Consider the following 15401-nt stretch of genomic DNA (forward strand, 5'->3'; position numbering starts at 1 on the left):
TCTTGCACTCTTGCTCTGTTTTCCTTGCTTCTTGCATTTCCTGGTATTTGCTTTGCCATACTGACTGCCACCTTCTCACTTCACCTCCTAGAGACTTCGGGAATGGAAGATCTGCTTTCCATTGGGTCAACGTCGGAACGAACCAGAAGGATAAACACTAGACACAACAATGCTCGGACATTGTCTTGCTCACCACTAGATCGTTCGCGCATCTGAAGAAGCAGGAAGTCTAGGAGAGGTATCGCAACGGATCGTTTGTAGTGCTCAATCGGACTCCGACTACTAGTAGGTGTATTGCTTTGCTTTCGCTGTAAGTTCGATTGTCTTGGAACAGATTCAACGGATCCAATCCTGTCTGCGAGTCGCAGAATGTCTTGATACCAGATGTCAAAGAAGTTGTGTATATCCTGCCTTGTTGCCTTCATTCTTTCAGGTATACATACTGAGTGAACCATTCCCTACGCAACAAAGATATCCTGGTCACGAGTCTAGAGTTTCGCTGCCAGATGTCTCACTTCGTCAAGAATCCGCTTAGTTATTTTTAATTAAATACTGGAAATGAGCACAATGCGGCTTCAAGACCTTGTGCTTTAACTCCGAGGCCAACAAAAAGGGGGTGTTTGAAACCCCCACAACCCCTACCCTGGATCCGTCACTGACTAGATATAAATATACAAAAGCCATGCAGCGGACACGCTTACCTTCTACAGCTGCGTGTCGATATAAAAGGAACGAATTTAAGTTTGGCAAGGTGGTATCTATAAGATCGATCGACCAGGCATGCATGCATGCACTGCAGTATACGTAGTGGATTTAGACTAATAGAAGATGGTGCAGCAATCATGTGTACATGTTTTCTTCTTGAAGAAGAGTTGGAAAGCCAGACATATCTAATAATTAAATTATAGGTCGTAGCTTCGGGATCGAGCTAAAAATTCTAGGAATTAAGCCATGGCTTACCTTGGCCTGTGTTGAGCGACGACTACGAGCCTACAAGTAACCGGCTTTTAGACAAATTGTTGTCTAGAATCAAGTCGTTCTTGTATTGAGCATTCCAGCTAGACAGATATTCGTCACGTGCGACGTACGCGTGCGGTCTGATCCACGAGGCGTGATTAACATTTTCGTTCTACATGCCATTGATTAGACTCTGAAATGGTGTTGGATAGCTTGGACTGTTACAATCTTTCGTGTTGAAGTTTACTCAGACTGCTCAGCCGTTGTCAGAAGGTCAGCACTGCTAGATACACATACATACATCTCCATGAGTCAATGCAATTTGGTACCGTACTATAGCTAGAATATACGGTAGCCTAGATATCTGGCTGTAAAGTCTAACAAATTACGTAATCTGTTTTGCAGAATCCTAAAGTCCTAAAGGAACATTGCTTTGTTTGGTCAGCTCCTCCCTCTTCCCGTATTACAGGAAAGGGGAGGAGTCACGAGTTCAACCTTATATGGATACAAATTGTCGTTCCGTTTGTCGAAACATGACAAGTGGGATGTTACAATAGCCGACACAAGGGCGTAAGGACTACGGACAAATAGACAACAGAAACTAGGTCACGACACTACGTTATCTGTAGGAGTGCCATTGTTATATATAATTGCAAGGTTTGCAAGCCAGCTTGCAGTTGAAATTGTAAATCAGTGTGGTTCAGACGCGAAAAAGTGCTCTACTGAAGACCAACCATGTGGATCAAGACACAACGATTTGGAAATCTTCAAAAGAGTGTGATGACTATTGTGTGCCTTCTGGCACTGCTGGCAATGTCACAGGTCAAAGGCAACGAAAATGCTAAGTTATTGGTAAGTTATCTCAGTGAACATTACCAAAACTATCTACATCCATCAAACATCAAGTTTAGACTAAAGTAAGTTTGTGTAATCTAAGGATAATTTGGCTCAAGCTTTACAAGATTGTTCTGGGGAATCTGGTCCATCTCGTGGACAGTCAGGTATTGTGAATGGCCAATTGTGACGTTGAGGAAAGTCTCACTAACTAGGACATTACTGCTGTGACAGAAGTTCGTGTCGGTGGCAGCAAAGCTTCGTGCAGTGACAGCAATGCTGGTGTGTTAGTAAATATTGTATACTTGATTAATTAATTAAAGTAGTCTAAGCATTAATTGATTAATTAACGTATTGGCGGATCTATTTAATCTTGCATTTGCAGACCAGTAGAGTAATGTATAAAAGAGTTTGAATAATAAAAGATTATTGTATGACGTCATTATGGCGTCACTAAATTGTGAATGTTAACAGTTACGTCAAGAGTATAACGTGTGTGTGTGTGTGTGTGTGTGTGTGTGTGTGTGTGTGTGTGTGTGTGTGTGTGTGTGTGTGTGTGTGTGTGTGTGTGTATGTGTGTGTGTGGTGTGTGTGTGTGTGTGTGTGTGTGTGTGTGTGTGTGTGTGTGTGTGTGTGTGTGTGTGTGTGTGTGTGTGTGTGTGTGTGTGTGTGTGTGTGTGTGTGTGGTGTGGTGTGGTGTGGTGTGGTGTGGTGTGGTGTGGTGTGGTGTGGTGTGGTGTGGTGTGGTGTGGTGTGGTGTGGTGTGGTGTGGTGTGGTGTGGTGTGGTGTGGTGTGGTGTGGTGTGGTGTGGTGTGGTGTGGTGTGGTGTGGTGTGGTGTGTGTGTGTGTGTGTGTGTGTGTGTGTGTGTGTGTGTGTGTGTGTGTGTGTGTGTGTGTGTGTGTGTGTGTGTGTGTGTGTGTGTGTGTTAATAATATCATTTACTCAAATTGTACATTTTCACACTATTCTAAACACTACTGCAATGTACACTCATTTTAGTTTAGTCCTACAGCACACCACTTACACAATAATTATTGGCAAAAAGTACAACTTCAGTCATCTGAGATGCCAACGTATGCATGTCTACTGTACTACCTATAGAGCTATAGTATACACAGAAACTCTTAATTGTTAGGTAAAACTGCTCATCACGATACCGCTGAGGTAATACAGGAATGTTTGAAAAGCTGTGCATCTTCAAACGTTGCTGCATGTGTAGTCTACTAAAATCTACAATTATTAGCTATTAAATCCGTAAGAATAGTGGACCTCGATGCAATGTACGAGCCGGGGATCCATCACTCTGACCTAACTCCCGAGTTTACAGGCCTGAAATTAGTTGTGTAACCAGCTAGCTATAGGTGAACTAGAGCAAGATTGATGTTGTTGCTCTACAAATTGCCAGTAGCTTTTACAGCTGCCTTGTCACAGCTAATTAGGTAGGGAAGAAGCTAGCTGTTAGCTGCTGCATGCATGGCTATTACAGTGAGATTAGTCTTCCAAATGGTAACATACTGCACGTACTTACATCGTTTAGTATGCAATATGGCCAAGTGACGTGCATGGATAAATGTTTTAGACATACGTTAATTCTGTATTGACTAGATAAATGAAGTGCTATTACAGTTTTTAGGCATTTGCTTTCTTTGTAGGCTTAATGCGATTTGTATCAAGCAAGGGTTCACTACAATACTGTGATGGAACCGACTGGAGATCACTAATGAGTGAAGAGACTCAGCCTGGTGGATCACCGACGTCATCAGGAAGATCATGTGCTGACATCAAGAAGCGTAATTCTGCAGCCAAAGATGGTGTGTACTGGGTCAATCCAGATCCTTCAGTCTACACCAAGCCATTCCAGGTATGTCAACTTACAAAAATTAGTTTGTTTTAATGAAAATAAATTATTTGTACATCAATTGTTGTAGATCTATTGTGACATGACAACAGCTGGTGGTGGTTGGAGCATGTGCTACACAACAGACTTTGCAGTAAAGCTGAAAACCGAACACAGTTACAATCCTCGATTATCGTATGGTCGAACTGGATACCGAGCTGACTGTCGCGACATTCCAGTAAAGTTCATTACAAAATTGGCAATTTAGATATTGTTGTCATGTTTGTAATATTTCTATTTAGTTTAAGGAAGTTATTTATGTAAACCATGCAGCGCAGCAAGTTGCTTGGTTTACGAAGCGATCAGCAGGACACATTGTAACATCTCAGACTAACTATGATGTACCTGGTAATACATTTGGGTTATGGACGGCACATGGTGCTGCTAGCAGATCATATGACTATCAAATGCTTATCTGTGACAAGAGTGACCGCAATGATTTCTATCCAGGATATTTCATCAGTGGATATACTAACTGTCATAAGAAGTGTAACAATTGGTGTGGTGACCGCAGTTCTCCATACTTTCGCACAGACGGAGATTCCGCAGAATCTAGTTATGATGGTGTAGCGTTCAATACAAATGGTCATCGTTCACTGGGTCGCAAAGTCATGTCTGTCGGTTTGAGGCTCTAGTATGGAGACAATTAGCGTGCAAACTTTTGCGAATTAGTTAGTCGATTGCTCTAGAACTTAAAGATCTGTACCGTGGTTCCTTATAGCTAATTAGACAACTACTGCTGATTTTTGTAGCATTTTAGACACTACTCAATTGACACAAAGTTGCAACTAACACAAAAGTTAAACCAAGCGAGCCAAGCGGAATTACTGACTAAAAAGACTGAACTCTAGCTATTTATAGTTCCCTCTATACGTATGCTCACTAGACTTGTAATCTACTCATGTTAACGCTACATAGCTCTCCTTTAGTGAGCTAATAGGCGAAACATCTGGGCAAATGCACATGGCGACCGGAACGTGTGCTTCTCGTTTGGCTGGAGTACATGGAGAGGGTGTTGGAGAGTTCATAGCTTCGGTTAAGGTTGGTGGGTCGAGTGTAGAAGAAGCGTCCAGGTAAGCTGGTTTGAGGCGATCCATGCCCGGATTCAGAAATTTTTGAAAGAGGAGGTTGATCTGCTTGTGCATTAGTGTGCACAGTCTTGAGATAGCCAGTCTAGAGGGTTCAAAAAGCCCATCTGATCTGTGGTAACAAAAGCAGAACGTTTTGTGCAATCTGACCAGATAACGTGCTCAAGGGCTGCTTCGCAATCATCACATATACCAATTTTCTTATTACACGTCTGGGTGTGAGGCTATACGCACTCGATCCCTTTCTTTCATAAATGGGGAACCACGCATAAAGAAAAAAAGGGGTTGTAACCCCCTGAACCCCCATCTCGATCCTGGCCTGCGATCCAACGAAACAACCTCATTATACCCGATAGAGTGTATAGTGTTTTCCAAAAGGTTTTGATGATCACAAAAGGGCCATTATATGGTCACCGTAGAGACTTGCGAAGACGAATGAACGCATGAAAAGCAGAAGACAAGTCAGTCTGGGGAAAAACTTGACGAGGTCTTTGTTGTTGAGTGAGTTGTGCCCTGAGTCTTGACATCGTGTCCTTGAGTTGCATAGCATATATAGCTTACTAAGGATGAGAAGGTGTGTTGGAGCTATCACTGTAGTCATTCTGTTACCGGCGTTTGGCTCGCTAGACTTTTAATCTACTAATGGTTGTATGAATTAGTTAACCCTACATGTTCAATAAGGCATAGGCAGAATTTATTGATATGGTGTTCACCCGTTTGTTACTGTTTATCTTGTTTTTACCATAGTTGACTTAAAATCTTTACAAAACCATTACATAAATATTACATAAAATGTGCTTAAATTGAATTAAGACTTACAGAAGCATACGCCAAATAGATAGGATAAAGTAGAATGCAAGACTGCTAGTGGCAAGTGTACGATAAACGTGAGTTTACAGTAGGCAGTGCATGCATACCAGGCCCGTAGCCTGGCTTCAGATGTGGACCGTGCGTAATACACCAAAATGGACCAATGACGTCACATACATGTTACATTTTAGCCTTTCAAAGTATATATATATATATATATATATATATATATATATATATATGTATATATATATGTATGTATATATATATACACACACTAGCTGATTAGCGCATTGTTCGCCTTTGCAACTTCTGTTAATTAACACAAATTCCTGCGTATATATAATTGGGGCATCATAAAATTCGCTTATTGGGCGGAGAAAACACAAAATACAAATACCGGATAACATTTAACCCTGTATAAGTGACCAAGTATTCGCTTGAAGCTGTTTCGACAGACCCGATTTGGGAGAAGCTTTCGCGATCCGTCGACGGGCACATGTGCTGCATGTGCTTCAAGCCGGCCAGCAGCTTCGTCGTCTCTTTCCTGCTGCAATGTCAACTTTTGCGAACTACAGACGAACGCATAGATGCAGGGGACCTTCAGACTACCGCGAACGACACCATATTTCGAAGTGAGAAAAGAATGCGTGCTAGCCAAAGGTGGAGCGCAAAATTGCAGCGGTTTGCGAGCGCATGAGGAACAAAATTTTGTGACGTTGCGACCTACAGACGAATGCCAGCACAAAGCAAAGTACAAGAAACCAGCCACCGTCATGAAAGGGCACTAGCTGCTTCTCGAAGTAGGAAAGGTCGCTCGCATGCTTTAGAAGTGAAAAGGAGCAGATAGCGGTTTGCAACCACGTAGGCAACAAACAATCATACGGCTGCGTCCATGCATGGAGCACTTTCTTTAGATATGTAGACACTACAATTAAAAACATACTATATAGAAATAGCGAGAAATTTAGGGATTGCATGAAAACAATAGAGAGAATTTGACATAATAGGAGCGCATACAAATTTAAAGGAGCGTTTTGCGTACTATGTGCGTCAGTATATAATACATTGGATTAAAAGCGGACCTTCACGGCTGAGCGGGCGGTTCGTCCGAGCCCCCCGAACCCCCAGCCTACGGGCCTGCATACTCGTTTGAACGGGATAGCAAGCTTTCTTGTTGATACATATACGTCTTTCTGAGCTTTGTCTAGATCTGATGTCTCTGTATGGTTGTCCCTTTTGATGGACAGTACGGCCAAGCTATTTCGGCTCTTTTCCATTGTAGCAGTTCAAAGATACGTTTCAATCTTTTGAGGTATACGCATAACAGCTCGTCGACACTTCATGCAAAGTTCATGCAGTGCAATAATAAAAAATTAAGTGTTTCTGCTCCGGCTGCATTGTTTTCACTGTACAAGGTCACCTTGCAATGATTACGTATATATGCATGCATGTATGAACTTTCTTTGTTAGTCTCGTGTAGCCACTGTGTAGCCAAATTACAGACTTGTTTCTTTTGAAAACCGATTGGCGGCTGGTTTCTTGCTACTGGAAACGCTCTAGGGCCAAGACCCAAGCTACTAGTTGTGTACTCGTAACACATTCAGCTCCCTGATTACTGCACTATTTCTCCTCTCCAAACTGTCCCCGGTACGGCGTATCTAGGTACCGTATATGTCCATGCATACAGTGATAATAAGTAGACTGCATCCCTCCCTATTAGTTAACGTTATTGCAACGCAGCTCAATGTCGTCTAGACAACCTTTGGCGTAAAAGCGTAGCAGACACCAAGTATACGTACAGTACTGCACTGCCAGAACTGGTGCAGGTGCCAACGTGCTTGGAGCAGCCTACACAAAGATAAACCTCATTCAAGATTTGCTCTTTTCGCCACCTTCGGAGTCTTTGCCAGCCCCAATGAACTTGTAAAGCCCAAAATTTTATTTTCAATGTTTTGACGAGGACCATGAACAATCAGTGGGTGCAGCTACAGAGGGACTGGTAGGTCAGAAAGTTGACAACCTGTCTACATGCATGCAGATTAGATTGATGCTTCAGTATAGAAATTAGACTGTTAATTTATGGCAGAAATTATATCAGTAGTTTATGATAGTGTTTTGCGTTAATTGTTGTTTAGACATTTGTTGTCTATTTTGTTTGGTAGTGCGAGGAACACTTCGCTAGCGCTGTCTGCTGTGCATCATTTCTATTCTGGATTCTTCGTGCAAACGGAATCCTTTTTCTAGTAAAGCGAGGAATCAACGCAGCGACTCTAAACTTGTTCTGTTACCTTCTTTTATTTCTTAGAGTATGGAAAAATAGTTGGATGGCGATCTAAGGCAATGTTTTGGTGCATTGGCACAGTGAAATACATTATGTAAATTAATGGCGTCGCTGTAAAGAACGCGGACGTACAATGCTAGAGAAAGCATAAAGACGTTGCATTGTTATCGATGAAGTTGAAACGGTCGGTATCAGCATACAAAAATCTTTTGGATTCCGTTTGCACGAAGGATCCAGAATAAGAGATGCACAACGGTCTAGCCTATAGTCGCCCTCATTTGGTAGCGAGACCGTTCTAGCTCAGCGTGCGTTTAACATAAGCCCTATCATTGCTAAAAAATACTCTATCGGGCTAAACTAAAGCATGCAAGCTGTAGGGGTGCATACAAACAAGCTCAAAATTTTGCGGTATTGTATCTGCGGCTTGGTCAAACATACTTCAATTCCTCGATGACACGGTGCATTGTTAAAACTAGCTAGCACTTGTTTGTATTTTTCGGCACCATTTAGTTGATCAAATTCGCAGTCAACTGGCGCTCGGACAAACTCATCGAAGTGCTGCTGTTTGGCTTCATGCATCCATGCAGGATGTCACATGCTGCCATGAACCATCAGGGTACTGTTTGCTTACAAAATTATGCGGTTCCGCTCAAAGTTGCACGGACCTCCAGCTTGGAGCTCTGCAGCCACTGATATTATAACAAAATTTCGCCTTAGCACCTCGACTCGTGTGCCACTGGGCGTGGCTCTTCCTGACTTCCCGATTCTCCTAAATTCTAGGCTGACACGTATGTTTCTCCTCTCAGGTACAAACTTCAGCCTTTTCAAAGTTATGAGCCGACTTTCTAGTTTGCGAGCGATTGTAGATTTGATAAAACTATAGATTCCGGTGGATTAGATAGCTTAACTCGAGGAGGCCTTTTCGAGTGTCAAGTCTGGTCGATCTTCGATCGCCGTGTCTGGATTTGCCTTTGTTTCTTTTGCTCCCTCTTTTGTAACCAAGCGTTCTCTTCCACGCCCTAGTGGTTACGCACATGTATAACTATAGCTACAGAACAGTCATCTGACTGTAGGAAATGCCCTGCTTGTCAGCGTTCTATAGTTATAGCCGCTGTACGTCATCTCTACAGTGCTATAGCTCGATCGTTTGAGCGTTTGCAGTTTAAATTGTCAAACCTAAATGCATCCATCAAATGACAAAAAATGCAAGACGGTTATGAGAGATAATGAGTTGGGCACTCATGAAAACAAACGTCTACCAGTTGTGGCACTCTTCGACACTTGAGATTTCCTCATGCGTCTAGATTGTCAACCTTTAATTTTTAAACTAAAATAAGATGTTAATTGCAATTGTGCATTCAATCACTAAATAAACTATGCTAGAAGTAATTTTCAACAAGAGTACCGGTATAATAAATTAACTAAATAATATATGTATACGATTTTTATTGTGGGCAGGATTTTAACATTTACGCACTCTCTTTGTTAGTCTCACGTAGTCGCCATTTTGTTGGGTGCTACATGCACGTTGACAGTATTTCCAGTACAGTACTGTACATACACTTTGTGTCTGCTAGCTGCTGCGCTTTTTTACCCCAAATTAGGGGTTTATGCCCATTCGTTGCAATCCGTCAAAGTAAATCGCATCACCTCAATTGAAATTATTTCATGTGCGAGAAAAACATATTGGTAAGTAATGTTTTAGTTAGAAAACTTTAACCAGTCATCACTGCTGGCCATTGCTCTAAGTTGTTGCACCGAAATCTGAGCATCACCAAGATTTTGACGCACGTAGATTCGACCAGTTTCGAGCTCTCTCCACCGCATCATCGTATTCAATGCAAAATATCGAAATCGAGGATGTTGTGCGAACCCACCATCGTAGTGTCGCATCAAGTGCTTGAAGTACTGGCTCTGTCTTACACTTCGTTGACGTGGAGCAATAAATTCTCCCACACCGGTCGGAAAGAGCGTCGGAAAAGCACAAGTAAAGTAGCCTTCGGACTTGGACTCATCAACTAGATCTTTAGGGCCAATCAACACAAGTCAAGTTGGCGAGATGAACATCGTTGGCTTTTTGGCTACCTTTACTGCCACGTACCTCGACTGCCCTGCTGATAGCATCTTTCTCTGGACGCTACATTCTTGCCGCCGAAATTAAGTACAGTGCGGTAAGTGGGTAGTTCGAAATCTTCTTCGCTTTCACTTCCAACTATAGTCTGATTATCTGTAGATGTAGCAGAAAATAAACTGTCATTTTCAATTACACGCAGACCGGGCAGTTCACCGTCCTCAGGTAGACTTGATATGGTATTGACATCAATTTCGATATTAGTGCAGTAATTAAGTTACTAACGGTTTTTTCTCTCTAAAAATTCTAGGAATTAAACCATGACTCACCTTGGCCTGTATTGAGCGACAACTTTGAGCCTACAAGTAAACGTCTTTTGGACAAATTGTTGTCTAGAATCAAGTCGTCCTTGTATTGAGCATTCCAGTTAGACAGATCTTCGTCACGTGCGACGTACGCGCGTGCGGTCTGATCCACAAGGCATTGAAATGGTGTTAGATAGCTTGGACTGTTGCAATCTTTCGTGCTGAAATTTATTCAGACTGCTCAGCCGTTGCCAGAAGGTCAGCACTGCAGTCTAAACACGTACATACATCTCCATGGGTCAATGCAATTCGGTACCGTACTCTAACTATAGTATACGTTAGCTTATAAAATACTAGATATCTGGCTGTAAAGTCTAACAAATTACGTAATCTGTTTTGCAGAATCCTAGGAACATTGGCTTGCGTTTATGTTATTTTGACATTCGTATTAGCGTAATGTAAATATGCCAAAGGGGTCACTCCTGCAAGGTATTAAACGATGCTTTATTAGTCTGAAATTCGAGGCTTAGATGGCGTTTTACAACCACCTGTCTCAGCTCGTCTCCAGTTGGAAAGACAATGGATTTGGGAACCATATGCTTGCGTAAAACACTGACACCAGTATGAACAATTTCAACAGCCGTTGACTTACCAATGGAAAACAGGGATACCAAAGAATTGAATGACAAAGAATGAGCCAACCAGTATATAAGGCTAGCAAACCTTTTGGCACTAGGTACGGCCAATCTGATGACTGTATTTTGTTTTTGAATTCTTGTTCCGTGGAGATTGTGCAGAGCCCAAAACACTCCCTTTGTCATTCTAGATGAGGCAATGACTGTTTCTCTTCCCAATCTGGACAAAGTCGGCCAACTCTAGACCAAGAACCACATACTTCATTCTCCCAAAAGCCCCCACTTCTGGGAGACGACCAAAATCGTCTCTTTCTTTTCAATCCACCGAGAATTTGAACAAACGTTGGGTTCGTCCACATGCTTTATTCATTAGAAACAGTTGTGGGCGTGCACAGCAAAAGTGATACGAAAAGTAGCTACGTCTTCTTCTTGTTTAGTACTCCACTCGACTAAAATCTTCGAGATCTGCTATGGTCACCATATGGAACATGAAAAGCGCTGCCAATAAGGCGTTCTCACACTCTTTGCTTGCTATGGGCCTGCATATTATATATATACATTTTAATTTTTTAAATTTTATTAAACAACTAATAGCATACAGGGAAGTCCTAACTTAACACATTATCTACTTCCGCAAGCATGCGGCTAGAAATCATTCTAACGATATACAACCATAATTTTACAGACGGTTGCTCTAGCAAGTTCTTTAAGTTAAAGCTTTCCAGAAAGGAACAGCTAGCACAGCACAAACTTTAGAAGATATAGATTTTAAAGTTTCTAGGCTATCTGGTGACCATAAACAGAGCGACTCCACCAAGGGGTAGAAAACCCCGCCTGCAGATGTCACTCTTGCATCGTGACGATCATCTTTGTCCGTCTCAGCCGCTTCTGCCACTATTCCTGATGTTTCAGCAACTCGAGGGATGTATAATGGATGCAACGTATATATATATATATGTATATATATTAGTATTATATATTTTAAAATTTTTATAGGTCCCACAAGGGACTAGCCGTACCACCTAAACTACATCTAGCTAATATCATCTTAGCATTGCTACACCATAGTCTAGTAGAGAGTTGCTGATGGAAATGACAAACAGATTGGCTAATTGAAACATTAAATATATATATGTATAAATATATTTAAATTTTTAAAACTATATTAAAAGAATCCATGTCATAGCTAAACAAAGCTAACTTATCTACTATCAATTTAGCATTGTACTGCCAAAGCTTACATGACAACTGTTCGTGTAAATTACATAAAGCTCTACTAAGAGTCAATCCGTTGAACAGAGATGTTTTCTTCGCAATGGATTTCAGAACCTCCAGGCTGTGCATTGACCACACTCCATAAGTTTCAACTATTAGAGGATAGAAAATCCCCCTGCAGCTGCAACGTTCTCATCATGTATAAGATCTTTCTCACATTCCCCAGCTTCAGCAGCCACCCCAGCTTCAGCAGCCACACCTGCTTTACTTGCAGCGTTGATAATGTGAGAAGGGCCGAATGAATTCCTGACCGACACATCAAAATAGGCAGGTTTGCCTTGAGAGAAATCAGGGTGATAAACATCACCCGGTCTATCAAAGGACAGAGTCGAGCATACTTGTTCACGACGTGTACCAGCATTTTCCTTCAAGAGACAGTGGTAGATAACATCACATACAGCATCATGACGTTTAATTCTCAACGGTCCGCAACCAAAGGCATGGTCGCCATGTTCATCAAGGACATGAGTACATGTACATCTGTATGACGTGGGCTGACGTGGAAATACAGCTATTTCTAGACGTAATCGCAAGGCAACAACAAAATCCTGAGGGGACATGGCTAGGCCAAGACTGCGGTTAGGAATTGTCCTCAACCAAGCCCCCGAGTGAGGAGTTGTCACTGCTTTCAGTCGTGCTTGATCACGTAGGCTGAGACAGCTTTCTTCAATATTACATTTTGCGTTGTTATCCAAGATCTGCTGGATATCATGTTGAGTAGAGACTGGTGTTATACAGTCACTGAAGCCCGGAAGAATACTTGCCAGATGTTGTTGGCATTGAGTTTCACCGGGGATGATCAGGTCACCGCTTTTTCCAAGTTGGTATGATGGGTCGTCTTCAAGGATTGATATTGGCATTGAATTGTGTAGTAGCCAAAATGACAGCTGACGTGATGAATTGCAGCTTCCAATAAATGCTGCAGAGGAAGCTCTGCTGGTCTCTCGAAGGCCTACACCACCAAGGCGAATGGAAAGGGTTGCCTGTAGCCATGTCTGGTCCAAAATAGATGAGGCAGTCAGTGTTTCAAAGCTTTGTCGTAAGCCAGAGCAACTCATAAAAAATTTTGAGAGGTGGCACCGTTCTGATGATATGATTCATCTGGCATGAACCAAGGCAACTCTTGAGGAGATGTAGTTCCACCTGAGGTTCATCCAACACTGACAACTGAATCTGTTGGTGCAGAATTTTGTCAATCCGTTTGGATACGGAACTAACAAACTAAGTATCTGATCCGTAAACTGGAGAGCTAAGAAAATCAACACCATTGGAGACCCGCACAGTGCGTTGAATCTCAGGATCAAATTCGGGGGAAATCCTGGTCTCCAGAAGGCCAGAATATCTCGCATTTGTTCACATTCACATGTAGGCCAAAGGATAGTCCCCTAGACGGCAAGATATCCAGGAGATGAGCTATAGCATGACAAGAGCCCACGAAAGCACCATCGTCAAGATACCATAACTAAACATTGATACCTTCGGAAGTCCCAATGTCATCTAACAGTTCTAGAAAGGCTAGTGAGAAAAACAACGGTCCAAGCGGGTCACCCTGCTGTACTCCAGCGGAGGACTTGATCCAGGCATCACCAAACCGGAGAAAACCTTTGCAATGGTAGCACCACTGCGACCAACCATAGAGAGAAGGAAAGTCACAGTGCAAGCGTCGCAGGAAGGAAGAGCGATGGCATTCATTGAATGCGTTAGACATGTCAATTTTCAGACAACAAAGACTAGGATCAGAACCATGAGTTGTAATATATGACGACAAGGCATGAACAGCTGCGTCCAGACCTTCAGGCACCCTTACACCAATCTGGCCATATGGTAGGAATATATCAGGTAATTCTGATCTAACTGCCCAACAGCAAAGACGACTAATAGGACGTCGTAGAACTTCACCGACTGCTATCGGGCGTATCCCACCTAGCTTCTTCACAAGTGCTGTCAAAGGAGCCCCAGACAGCCAATGGGCTATTCTACGGTCAGCTCTCCCAGACAGAAAAAAGACTATCAGAACAGTTAGGTTGTTGAGGCATTCCTTAGATGATGGAAAAGCACAGCCTTCGATTGCATCCAGCAGGTGTTGGCTATGTAGCTGAGAGGCTCCAGGGCTTGAAGCTCGAGGAAATGCCCTCAAAGCGGCAAGAACCGACTCCGAATTAACACTGAGTGGTGGAGGAATGTCATCAATGAAGCCTGGAAGGACGTGTTGAGGGTGGCGTTGCTGTAACTGACAGAGAACGTCGATGCCGTCTGGTGCAGCAGTGCCCAACGAGGAAAGCGAGCGCATGGCATTCCCATAGCGACCCTCTCTAGCCAGAGCTAGGACACGTTTTCAATTGCGGATACTCTGGGTGGTGGGGTTATTTCCATGTTTTTGAGACAGCGAACAATTAACATCCAATCTGGCGTCTTTCCAGAGAGACAAAAGATCTCCTGACTGCCATACTTCCAAACGTGACATCAAGATAGCTTTAATTACATGTCGTTTTTTCTTTCCTCCCTTTGGGGGCATCTCAAAACCGCCTTAGCTAACATGAACAAGCGGGCAAACCCCCAGATTCCATGATAGGTAGCATTCCTGAACTCAACCGAAGAACTTCAGCTAACTTAGGACGCACAGACTGGGGAATATGACCAATAGTCTTGACAGGCAAAGTAGAGATCTCCTTCATGAGAGCATCAAACAAGAATCATTCATTACTACATGGACTTGAGAGACTCGCTGCTGACGTGATGGCTTCTAGCACTGCGTCATCAAAGTTGGCTAGAATATCATTAGACCCAACAGGTTCATCAATCAATGCACGTGCGTTTTGTACCACGTACCATATATATATATACACACACATACACAGATGACCACTCACCCACACATGTGATATATTAGTTATTGTAGAGATTTCATACACAGCAGAAACAAAATAACATGAATTCACTCAATAATTCAATCCAAGGACGTTTTTCAGTCCTGCATTAAGTTTTCTGCAATGTATAACTCTACAATAACGACTACATCATTACTGAACACATCTACAACTAAATGTGTGCATGTGTGTATTTGTCTAATTTTGTAATTAATATTAATCAATTTAATTAATTATTTAAACATACCAAAAAGATTTCAGTGCACCAGCAATCATCGCATCGGAAGAGTATGGCTTCTGAAAGTCACTGCTCGTATCCAATTCACAGGAAAGTTGATTAGTACCATTTCCACGACGTGCAGCAAATGACGATCCC

At 42.4% G+C, this 15401-nt stretch overlaps 1 protein-coding gene across 1 annotated transcript; it reads left to right on the forward strand.

Moving 5' to 3' along the window:
* Positions 1-1153: 1153 nt before the first annotated feature.
* On the forward strand, positions 1154-4473 carry LOC134183528 (uncharacterized). The gene is made up of 8 exons (XM_062651092.1): positions 1154-1230; positions 1363-1527; positions 1587-1809; positions 1895-1958; positions 2026-2073; positions 3446-3654; positions 3722-3868; positions 3933-4473. Exons 3-8 carry the CDS (start codon positions 1693-1695, stop codon positions 4323-4325), a joined length of 978 nt encoding a protein of 325 aa, XP_062507076.1. The 5' UTR covers positions 1154-1230; positions 1363-1527; positions 1587-1692; the 3' UTR covers positions 4326-4473.
* Positions 4474-15401: the final 10928 nt, after the last annotated feature.

This window comes from Corticium candelabrum, chromosome 8, assembly GCF_963422355.1.
Source record: "Corticium candelabrum chromosome 8, ooCorCand1.1, whole genome shotgun sequence".
NCBI lineage: Eukaryota > Metazoa > Porifera > Homoscleromorpha > Homosclerophorida > Plakinidae > Corticium > Corticium candelabrum.